Source organism: Pezoporus wallicus, unplaced genomic scaffold, assembly GCF_028554395.1.
Source record: "Pezoporus wallicus isolate ANWC-B61680 ecotype Strahan unplaced genomic scaffold, APGP_CSIRO_Pwel_v1 contig_13740, whole genome shotgun sequence".
Taxonomy (NCBI): Eukaryota; Metazoa; Chordata; class Aves; order Psittaciformes; family Psittacidae; genus Pezoporus; species Pezoporus wallicus.
Window position 1 is genome coordinate 496,655 of NW_026639057.1, and position 12,246 is coordinate 508,900.

At 43.5% G+C, this 12,246-nt stretch overlaps 1 protein-coding gene across 3 annotated transcripts in view; it reads left to right on the top strand.

The window, feature by feature from the left end:
• LRP8 (LDL receptor related protein 8) overlaps positions 1-12,246 on the top strand; it is a 191,262-nt gene that overhangs the window by 158,001 nt on the left and 21,015 nt on the right. For all 3 annotated transcript variants that reach the window (XM_057413517.1, XM_057413518.1, XM_057413519.1), the window contains one exon: positions 7,649-8,011. In XM_057413517.1, the coding sequence (XP_057269500.1) occupies positions 7,649-8,011 (363 nt within the window). The remainder of the gene's footprint in view (positions 1-7,648; positions 8,012-12,246) is intronic.

Sequence of the window (12,246 nt, forward strand, 5' to 3'; positions counted from 1 at the left end):
GATTTTATGGGGCAGTGACCTTTTTGCTTGCAACATGAGCACTGCTCTGTTCCTCATTACTCAGCTGAGCTAAAACCTGTGAGCCCTCAGCTGCTGAAGCCAGGCTTTTCTCTCTGCCTTATGTGTTTATCCTGTTGGTTCAGAAACATCCTGGCAAATGTGGCTTTTCTTTACTCTTCTGTTTCACAGATAGACCTATATAGTGGGGTGTGTGCAGTTTTCATGGCGTGAAGAGTAGCTGCACAAGCATTAGTAACTCATGGAGTTTTGTAGTGGCAGTTGCTGCTCCCTTTTTCCTTATCTGCATCCAATAAAGATAAGTATTGTGGATTGTTACAGGATTCCCTTCTTAGTTATGGCAGCATAAAATACTTAAATTGATTCTGGTAGAACAGTTCGGTTTGCCAGCTAGTTAAACTAATGCTATCCCTGTCCTTGGGAATTTGTGGATAAGGAGGAAGTGGCAGGCCATTAACATAGCTGTGTACCAGCAGACATGGGTTTGAATTCCTTGCCTTTTCCAGTCAGAAAAAAAAACCGAGCTTAACTTGCCAGTGTGACTAAAGTTAGCTTTTAAGACCCTGATGAAGTCTCTGTCCTGAGCTGGACATAGGAAACCAAACAGCAATGGAAAAATGAGGCAGGTATAATAAGGCAATTCATGCCCCTGTATTAGAAGCTGAGACCAGAGTGGAAGACTGCCCAGTGGATGGAAGATGAGGTCAGTGGGGTAGGTTTTTCCTGGCAAAGTGTCTGGGATTTAAACTCTGCAATGGCAAAATTAAGTCTTGTTAATACAGCAAATTCAGTGCAGGCAGTCATCACAACCACAGGGAGGGCTGTTGAATCCAGGAGGTCTGCATATGCAGAGTGTGGGTTTTGTGCCTACTGTCACAGGATCAAGACCCTGTTCAGTAATACTCAGTTCTGGTTGATGAAAGGTTGTTTATATGTTCCTCAGGAAAACAGGATTTTATGTGGTGCCATTAGAGCAGCTGTTAGTTACGTGGATATGATCAGATGTTTCTGAGGGATTTGCCAAATTGGTGTAATTTGTAAAATTGCCATTTTAATAAGCAAGTCATGTCTGAGGGAATAGCAGTGAGCTTGTCCCACACAGGTTTCAATTTTCAGAGTCAGAAAATGAACCTGCCAAACACATCTCAGCATATTTCTTTTCCATTTAAATTTTGGCTAGTACTAAACAACTCCAGTCTCATTCAGCTGGTTATATTCCTATCAGAATATAGAAGGGCAATGATAGTCATTATCCCTATGATATCCATAGGGTACCTTGGATTTTAGCAAAAAGCAGCACAATATCAACCTTAGGCATTCTGACCATCCTTTTTTTATTCCTAAGCTATTTTGTTTTACCCTTAAACCCTCTACACTGGACTCATTTGTTCTTCTTCTGAGGTTATTTTCAGTCACTTAACCAGGCAAACCTGGATAAACTTCCTAATGCTTTCCTGATATGAAGTACAGTTGAGGCAACTGCAGGTATGAGTTAGCAGCCTTATTGCACATCAGTAAGATTAAAGCCAGGGAAGAAATTCATTGTGTGCATACATTTTGCTTGTAAGCAGCTTCTCTCCATAAATTGTGGGGTCATAATTAATTCCATTTTCAGAAAATTAAGCTACTTTGAATGAATATATGATTCTCAGGAAATACATTCTAAATCAGTAAATATATTTTTTGAACCAACTATTATTTATCAGCAGGGGCTTTGGCATCTGGTTGTTCCATTATAATTAACTAATAGTATGCAAATAGTGCTGCACAGAATAGAAAAATAACTCATTTGTGTTGGAGGGGAGAGCGTGGCAAAGGCAGCAAGCACATGCAAATACTAATTTGCAAGAGTGTGTGAGATGGCTCCTTAGCTACATTAGTGATGTGAACAATATCAGGAATTACTATTCCTTCTGCAGTCTTCATCTATATGGGCTTTTCGGTATCAATCACCATAGCAACAACCACTGTTAGTAGTGAGGCTGCAATTCAGCTGCATTATTCCCTCCATGGGAGGCCTGTCATTTTTTCACAGCAATGCACTTCAAGGTCATCTTCATTTACCTCCATCTCTTTTGCTGTCCTTTCTGGAGGGTAGCTTTCCATGGGAAAGTTGTCCTTCTAGGCATGAATCCATGCTTTAAAGACTGACATTTTGTCCAGAAATCTGTATGAAATACTTGGATATTAGGTAAGCACACCAGCTTTCTGCAGACAAAACAAATAATTTAGATACAATTAAGCCTGAAAATAAATACAGTTTATATAAAACTAGCATGATGACAGCACTGGTAACAGGACTGAGAATTCTAAGTTAATTTAGCCTGTCTGGATTCTGTGACCTCCTTATCTAGTACAGAGATCAATTTATGTGGGCTGTGGTAGCTGGGTTTTCACCTCATGCACAATAATCGGGCAAATGAAGCTCGATCATTCTACTCCTGCAGTCAAGTGGAGCTTAGACCCTAAACCTTACAAGCCTAGGATAAGTTCTGAAGTCTACCAGTGTCTCCTGCCAAGGTTGAAGTAGTGGAAAATCACCAGAAGATCTGTCCCTCCCCAGTGTAAACGTTATACGTGCAAATCATCCTTCACCTTTAGAAGATCCTTTATCCGGTCCTTTAAGGAAACAAGAAATTTTGAGCCACACTTTGATTGAAGTTGCTCTGGGGAGGGTGTCAGAAAAATACAGTGTAATGATTCATATTTTCTTGTCTTGCACATCAGTAATTGCTGTTATCCACTTTACCACAAATTTTACCAAATAATTCTGTTTTTTAAGCCATTCATGTAATTTCAAGTGGAACTTTTTTTTTGGAGGCCAGAGATGAATTAAATACCTGACTCCTCCTGAAAAGTTTGAAAATCTTTAAAGATTATCAGTGGCAGCAGTTATAGTCCATTGTACGTAATTTCCAGCTCCTATTAATGATGAATATCCTGTTTGTTTCATATTTTGAGTTTTATCCTGATTTGAGGATCCCTGCTTGGTAGAGGTGTCCACTGTAGAAACACTCTGTACAAATGTATATTTTTTGCAATTACAGTTCTCAAAGAGTGCTCTGTATCTTCAGAACATTCTACTTTTCTCTGTAATTATTCAAAAGCATGAGGTAGAATTAGTTTCATTTTTTTGGTGCAGAGCCCGAGTTAGGATTTTTCCTGCTGCACCAGATTACTCACTAAAGCCTCTGGTTAAATCCCGGCTCTGGGCAAAAGAGAAGCAGCCAGTACTAAAACCCTTTACTCCACAACCGCAGTCTCTCTCTTTTTTTTATTTTCTTTTTTAAACTTCCTCTATTCAAAGACTGCTGCTGCTCCACTCTCCTCAAGAGACAGAAAAAGACTGCAGCTGTGAGGCAAAAGTGGTGACAGTTGTGCTCTATGTAGTGGTATATAGTACGAGGCAGAAATTAATGCAGAACACCTCTGGAATATATTATCTATAGGTCAAAGCGCATGTACACTATCATTTAGATTTGATATTTTGCTTGCTAAAACTATAAAGAAGCTTAACAGATTACAGTACAGTTGGTTAAACACTCCTTGACAAACATTCCCAAGTTTTCTGCTGGGATCACTTTATATTTGAAGTAGTTTTTGCATCTCGGAGTACGACATTTATTAGTTTCTTTGGCACTAAGGCAAGCAAGCTAATATTAGTTTCCTTTGTTTTGCACAGATAAGCTTACAGTGGGGCAGGAGCAAAATCAGACACTGCAAACAAATTGCTCAAGTCAAAGAAGAAATACCCCAGTGATCATTTAATTACTATTCACCCATTTTCTACTGAAGTGTGATGGAACTGCCTAGGTATTCTGACATATTTATGAAAGAAGTGAACTGTCTCCAGGTGCTACGTAAGATGATTTGTAGTGCTACTTTTTACTAGGTTCTTCAAACCATGCAGCAGGGACCCCAAAGAGCACAAGCGTTCTGGCTCTTGCCTAGGTACAGAGGGATTATAAGCAGCTTTTCTCCTATGTTTCCTATTTGTGCCAGAGCAAGCTCCCGAGTGGCTGGAAGCTGCAGACTTTGCTTTATCCTGCATGCCTTGCAGATTTTAGCTGTCAGAGAGGATAATGGAAGTGTGAGAGGAATTGGGAGGTTATCTGTCTTCCCATGGCCAGCAGGAGGGAGAAGAGAAGGCTGCGTGGAGACCTCATAGCAGCCTTCCAGTATCTGAAGGGGGCCTGGAGGGGTGCTGGAGAGGGACTCTTTGTTAGGGACTGTAGTGACAGGACAAGGGGTAACGGGTTAAAACTTAAGCAGGGGAAGTTTAGGTTGGATATAAGAAGGAAATTCTTTACTGTGAGGGTGGTGAGGCACTGGAATGGGTTGCCCAGGGAGGTTGTGAATGCTCCATCCCTGGCGGTGTTCAAGACCAGGTTGGACGAGGCCTTGGGTGAAACGATTTAGCGTAAGGTGTCCCTGCCCACGGCAGGGGGTTGGAACTTGATGATCTTAAGGTTCTTTCCAACCGTAACGATTCTATGATTCTATGATCTCTGGTGGGGACCTGTGTGACACAGAAGGAACTGTCCCATATGTGCTGACCTGAAGATGGTCATTAGGTCTTTAAATTAAGAAAAGAACATTTTTATTTCTTGAGTTCACTAGATGTACCTAGAGCAGCCTTCTGTAGTGAGGGACCATGTGCTCCCATTTGGCAGTGCCACTGGCTGCTAGTGCATGCACTGCATTGGTTCCTGTGACAGCTCTGGTGGCTGTCCAGTGGCCTTCTTGTTGTGACACACTTGTAGCAGCCCATCACTTTTACTGGCTGTCCCAGCAGTGTGTGGGTGCTGTAATTGCAGGCAGGAAGATCTGAGCACAGTCAGCGCTGGTGCCTCTGCCCCTGGCTTTAGCTGTGTTGAGTGAGTTACAGGGATTAATCCCCACCTGAGGACAGTGGTGGTGGGAAGGGGGCAGTTAGCAACAGCGAGACTGCAGTGCTTGTTCAGTGGAGGGAGAACTCATAGTCTAGTGCTGTCATCACACTAAATTTAATATTTAAAAGAAAATAAAATAATCATGACCATGCGATTTTTCTAGCTAGCAATTCACAAGCTTCACTGAGAAAGTCCTCATGAGAGGCTGCAAAAGCTGAAGTGCTGCTATTTTCTGGCTGCGATTATCAGTAATTTTATATCTGTGCTGGGATTTGTAGGTGCAGAGGAGAAGCTTTTGTGCAAACTTCCATTGTCTGTATCCCACACATATGCTTATCAGTCATTAATTTGCCAGTACAGCAGATTTCTGAAGGATCTGAAAGAAAATGCATACAGACAGAAGGAGGGGTGGAGGTGGGACCAGGGAAACAAGGAGGGAAAAAATGGGCTCATTACAGCTGGGGGAAGGAAGTTAATGCACATTTGGAGTGTGTGAATCAGTCAACCTTGACCAGAAATTAGGGATCAAAGGACTATGCAAGATTCTGCTCATTGATCTGTTTCTGAGATTCATCAAAAAATAATGCCAAAAAAGCAATTTCTTCTTCTCAGCCTTGATCTGTTACAGAAAGTGCACATAGCCCTAGAAATGTTCCTGTTTCCCACTTCCTTTTTTAAATAGATTGGTAAGATTATAACTGTGACCTTACATTTCCTACATTTCCACTTGTCACTCCCGTATTACGCATCACCTGAAGAGAGTGTTAGGTTATACCACTGTGTACCGATCGGTAGGGTTAATAGATTATTTCTAGTTATGGGATAAGGATAGAAAAGTATGGTCTATGAAGAAAAAGAGCAGCATTTGGGCAAAAAATGGAGCATTTTAACAGTCTTGATTCTCCTATGCAAAGAAGGGATACTTGTCCACCAGACTGCTTTTATTTCATGTCCATATAAGAGGGATTCATCTCCTATCCTTAATTGTCTAATCTCAGGTCCCTCTGTTTGGAGATGAGAAATGTAAGCCCCACCAAGGAACAGTGCTTGTCCCAAGGTAGGTGGCAGGACTTGGTTGTTGAGGGCATCTTTCTATATCCAGAACACTCTACTGGGTACAGAAGGAGCCTGAGCAACCTTCCTGAACCAGATGATACTTTAGTATTTAACACAAGATGCAACTTTGATGACCACACTGTTGCATTTAATTATTGATGTCAAGTTGGGCACAGCAGCCTGCAGCTAAGATTCTCTTTAACATTTATCCCTGTTAGAGGGATCTTGGGTTGTAACCAGTGCATGGTAGTATTGCATCAAGGAAGGCAAACCTCTTTTTCTTCTAATTAGGCAGATTGCTATTTTGGTACACACAGTAACATCTGGAAAGCTTGAGAGTAAACGGGACAGAACACAGGGCAGGAGGGGAGAGGTGTATGTACTGTCACACTGTGATGTAAAACTATAGGCTGGTTAGGTTAGCAGATACCCCAGCAGGTTTGCAAGCTGGAATGTAAATATGTATCTGTGTACAAGTGCACGTATTCTTAATTGCTAGATAAATAGACTTTCATTCCAGGTATAAAACAGGCACAATATTTCAGTAGAATACCGCTGGGTTCCTTTTGTTGGCTGAAAGCTGGGCTATGACAACTCCTTTACCCAGATTCTGCTGATGCACTTGCCACTGCAGTGATTGGTACTATCTGAACTATGTGGTTTATCCTAGGGGCTCTGTGGTAAATAGTTCTGCTTCTGAAGACAAAAAGACTCCCAAGCACAATGTCAAACAAAAAACAACCTTACTGTAATTTATTAGGATATATTTATTGCACTTGTAATTTATCATAGCTGTCACTTTCCTGTATATGACTGAAACTGCAGAAGCAGAATTATTTTTAAGTAACTACCTAGAAGTGCTTAGGGAGAATGTCTTACAGGGTCGTGGTTGCTCCACACCTTGATGAAATAAAATGACTGTGAGCTGCACATTTTTTGGAGTACCTGAAAGTTTAATTTGAGCAGACTTCTCTGGTTCAGCTGCCCAATAGGCTTGAAGAGGAGAGTACTCAGCTTCTTAATCTGACAAACGCCTCATTTGTATGTTAATGTTGAGTTGTGATTTCCAGGGAAGGCGTTCAGTGTGTTGTAAAGGGCCTTACTGGCAGATTGCAGCTAAATTGATGCTCGACTCACTAAATATTTACCCTACACATCCCACTTAATATGTCCAAAACCAGGCACACTGTGAAATCCTGAAACCTGATTCTGTGCTTGTGAAAGTCAGGAAGCTGATAATGTCAGTATGGAGCAGAGAGAAGCTCTGTGGCTTCCACCAGTGCGTGTCAGTGCACCTCCAGCCCACCCTGCAACTTCCATGCTCTTTCCTTGCTGCCACCCCGTACGCTGGGACTTGCCCTTGCCTCAACACCAGGGCAGTGTTGCAGCTGGCCCCCCACTTCTCCTACCTGCAATTCTTGCAGCTGTGCTGCCCCTTGTTCTTCAGGGCTGCCCATGGAGGATGGTATAGCACATCCAGGGAGATGACCACTGTGTCTTTACCTCCTCCTTGCTATGTAGTTTACCATTGGGAATGTAATGTTCTGAGTTAGGACAGTCAATATAATGCTTTTGTGTCCTTGCCCTCCCCTGTCTCAGACATTCCTGATGTGCTAAAGCTGGCACAGTGGTGAGGGGCGGGTTGGAGACTCATAGCTCACCTGTTTGTTTCTATTCCCAAGCCTGTTCTCCCAATGAGTTCCAGTGCAGTAACAAGTCATGCATCTCCATCATCTTCGTGTGTGACGGTGACAATGACTGCGGGGATGGCAGCGATGAAAGGAAATGCTCCCCTCTGACCTGCAACCCCAGTGAGTTCCAGTGCAACAACAGCGTGTGCATCCCAGAGCTGTGGGTCTGCGATAACCAGCCGGATTGTGAGGATCAGTCAGATGAGTCCGTGGAGAAGTGCGGCTACAATGCCAAAGCCCTCAACACCTGCGCAGCTCACGAGTTTCAGTGTGGCAATGGTGAATGCATCCACCTGAACTGGAAGTGCGATGGGGATGAAGACTGCAAGGACAAGTCTGATGAGCAGGATTGCCGTGAGTGTCTGCAGGGCTGGGACAGGGCTGAGGGCCCTCCTTTGTGGGTGAGAGGGGCCCTGTGGGCTGTTTTTTAAGGCAAGTCTTTGATGTCTATGCAGCAACTGTGTGCCTGACAAGGAGTGTTTTGTGTCCCAAATGGCTTGGTGCCCAACCAGCAGGGTCAGGTATATTCCAGACTCCCTTTTATGCTTTTTCCTTGAGGCTTTAGAAAGGAGGTGCAAGAGCTGTGTTGGATGTTACCATGCCTCAGAAGAGATCTGTTTCACTAGCAAGGCAATGAATGGAAAATAGGAAGAATGTTCAAAGCCCTCAGGCTGCATGGTGGGGTCACAGCCTGGAGGTTAGAAGCCACAGTGGTAAAGGGAATATATGATCATCAGGAAAAGAAATAATTAATTTTCTGCCTCTGAAGTTAGAGTATACGGAACAAGGCAGTCAAGAGCAGTACCTCTGAAGAATCCAGTTGGAAATGCACTTTGAGCTTGGCTTGATAAGGCACAGAGCTAATAAATAATGGATTTCTTTTCAGCTGGCTTTATGCATATAACATAGTGTTGTTGCTGTGCGTGGTATTTTGAATGTTTCATCCATTTTTAGCCACTAAACGGTTCACGCTGGTCACTTACCTGAGGAGGGAGAGACACAAGAAACTAAGAGCAAAATGTTGTGCTAAAATATTCATAGTGACAAGATTGAAATAAAATAAAATATTTAAATAGCTGTGTATATTTAGCAGCTTTGACATTGGGCCACCTCTGGGAAGGAAGGCAGCAACTAGCTGCAGAGAACAGACATTCTGGCAAAGGTGCCTAAGAAAATTGACCGCTTTTGCCAACACTATCTTTTCATACCCATGACAACCTGTGGCAGATGTAAATTCAGTGGCAGCTTTAGCAAGAGGAGGAGGATATAGTAAGTCCTGGATACCACTGGTTACACTGCAGGAGAGTAGGGGATGAGGCACAGGTAACCCTGGAACTGCTGTGCCTATAAAAGAGCCAAGGGCTCTTATGAGCAGAGTAGGTGAAGCCAAATATATTCCGTTAGGAAGAGAGCAGTTTTGACTGCTGTACACAGATATCATTGCTAATAACCCCCTTCTGAGTACAGGTGGATTAGGTAGGATGCCTTTTTCTTCATCTCCAAGAAAGGATACAGGAGTAGACAGAGCTCTTGTGCAGCATGTACTCAGGCAGTACTTCCCGTGACTGAAGCGTTGCAGGGACAGTGGGGTCAGGAGAAAAAGCTGGGTCTTGGCATCCATATCAGTGTGAAGTGACTGTAAGAAGGCTGGGCAGGAGCATGTCCAGTGGAGGTGTGTACTGCTAGCTGAGACAGCCTGTGGTGTTTGGTACCTGTTTTCATGAAGACCTCCTGCAGGCAATCCTGTACTTGTGTCCCTTCTAAATCAGGACATAGCGGCCAAGCCCGCATTGCAAACGCAGGTGAAGAACTGGCATCTGGGGCAGGAGACTCCCAGTGGAGCTGATCTCTGTCCCACAGGTTGCATTCCCTGCAGTGATGGCAACCTGGCAGGATGGCTGAGTTTAGACAACTTAGGAGTAGGAAAGGTGAGCTCCCTTGCATTCCCAAATGGTGAAAGAGGGGAGCAGCTTATAGATGGTGCTTTCTGATGACATGTCTCTGAAATTTCAGTCCCTGTTGTTTCAGCTTGAAAGGAATTGTTCTAAGTCTTTCACAGGCCCCATTTACTTTGACACTGTGGGGTGAGAGTAGTGCCCAGGTACCTTGCCAAGGCAGATGCAGCTCTCTGTTCCCCATCTTTCTCTCATGGATCTGACAGACACTGACAATATCCAGCTGAGCAAAAACTGCCGAAATGTGAGGTCCAAAAGCAGCGCAGTTCTGACAGCAGCCCTCAGCTACAGAGCAGCTTCACCAAGTAGCACTTCCAGGTACTGCAAGGGCAGCCTCCCTGGGGCAGAAGACACAGCTGGACACCGCTGCAGCGCAGCACAGTGCTGACAACCAGTGGAGGAAGGAGGAAACGTGGCAGAATTGACTTGAGACTGGTATCTCCGACTAGCAGAGATTCAGCATTTGAAGTTTTTTCCAAGTCTCAGCACGGCACAACGTGCAGCTTATCTACCCAGGAGAAACGAGCATGTGAGCTGCTCCTGCTGCTTTCAGTCCTGTGGTCCAGGAAGCAGTGGGATTCAAAGCACCATGTTCTAGCTACTCCACTGCTCCTCTGTACAGAGTGGCTGATTCTGCCATTTTCACCCATGCAAGCCAGGAGTCACCCCAGTGCCACAGATGTGCTTAAGCCTGCTGCTGTTTACACCATGGGGAGGGGGAATCTTTAAGCCAGGAGAGGACTTGTGGCACTGAGTGCTTATGTAGGTGATGGCTTAACTGGGTCAGGGGTCAAAACTGAGGTTGCTTCCCCATCCTAAATGCAGCTGTTGCTTGGGTGCACACGTCTGCGGTAAGAAAGTGACATTTAAGAGCTCTGGAAATTCAGCATCACTACTCATCTGCTGGACTGAAGAGTTTAGGGATTGACATTTATTTTTTCCCCTCTCCATAAATTCTGTTTTTGAGATCAGTACCATGTGGCACACAGGGAGTTAGAGGTGTATGACAGTGCTCTGTCCTGTTAGCATCAGGGATGGCACAAGTACTGGTAGGCTTGACTTGGTTAAAACTGAAGATACCAACACTACAACTCCTCTCACAAATGGGAATCATTTGGGGTTTGCACTCTATAAAAGGGAGAGTTGGGAGCTAATGCCTTAAAAAAGAATGTCATGAGGCCATCACCAGTCATTTGTTATAAGCATTTTGGGGTGATAAACAAGGAGAGCAGAAATGAAGGGTGACAATTGGTGAACAAGTTTTGGCAGCAAGACAGCAAATAAATATGGAATGAGTCATTTCAGGAGAGCTGTGTGAGAACATGGACCGGTTGGGGTTTTTCTTTAGTATATATACAGATATGTATATACGTATTTATAAAATTAACATTACATTAGATTTATTAGTCTCCAAATCTGGAATGATTATATTTTAAAATACCCTTTGCAACTCACATTAGGGCATCCAGGAGGAAGACTAAACAATGCAAATAGAACAGATCCCTTGGGGCCCTTTTGTGCCTCTGTCTCCCCATCTATAAAATGGGGTTGATGCATTTTGCAAGTGCAGGGATTTTCTTGAGATTAAGTTTATTTGGTTGTATGGAAACAGAAGACACAAGAAACATATGCTGAGACTTGGAATCTGGAATGTATCTGCTGAATTTGAGCAGTACAGCTTTGAGCCCAGTATTTGCAAATGGGAAGTGTGTCTGTCTGAGTGTGCCTGTTAATTTAGCAGGGCTTTGGTAAATCGTTCCGTATTTGATTTGCAGAGCAGAAGAGATGGCTGTAACACTGCTGAGATTTCCCTGATTTAAACCCTCCAAAATAGCACAGCAATTTTCTGAACATCTTGTGCAAATAAGCAGCACAGCTCTTCCTTCTTCTTAGGATATTGCTCTGCTTTGGGAATGGCCCTGATGGCAACCTGCTGTCAACTCTGCCAGTGGTGCTGAGACGGGATTGTGTCCCAGCTTCAGGATAACAAAGTTCCTGGCCCTCTTCCCTCAAGCTTATGCTCTCCAGGCTAGGTATAAACATGGTATTCTCTCTCCTCCTACCGAGAAATGCACCAAGAAATAGAAATGCTGTATGTGTACCTTAATATCTTTGTAATCAGTAAGAGTTGTGACTGCATCTGCTCTTTTTAGATGTCTGTTAAGAGTCTCAGGGGCCATTCCACAGCTTTGCTTGAATGAGAAGTGAGCCAGGAAACCAAGCCTGATCTCCAAACTTCTCTCCCTTCTTGAAGCAAAAGCTTTGGGCAGTGATGTTGTACAACCCCACATGCATGTTTTGCAGTCCCTCTAGCAACTGAGCTAAGAGCTGTGCTGTCATTTCTCTCAGTCTTGCTTGTTCAACATTGTCTTCACAATTCCTGCAAAATTTTCCTTCATCTTGTTTTAGGATTAGAAACCTTTCTATTCTTAGCATCTAACTATAACTGCTCTTTAGAAGAGCTTTGAAGATTACAGTTGAGAACAATTACTAGGTTTTGTAATGCCTGTCTTCCAAATCTGTAGCTGTTGTCATGCAGATTTACTTGATAAAATGGAGACTTGTTCCTGCTCCAGCAGTCAAGACTGCAGTTAGCTTTCATTCCATGTTCCACTTTTGTGGGAGTTAATACTT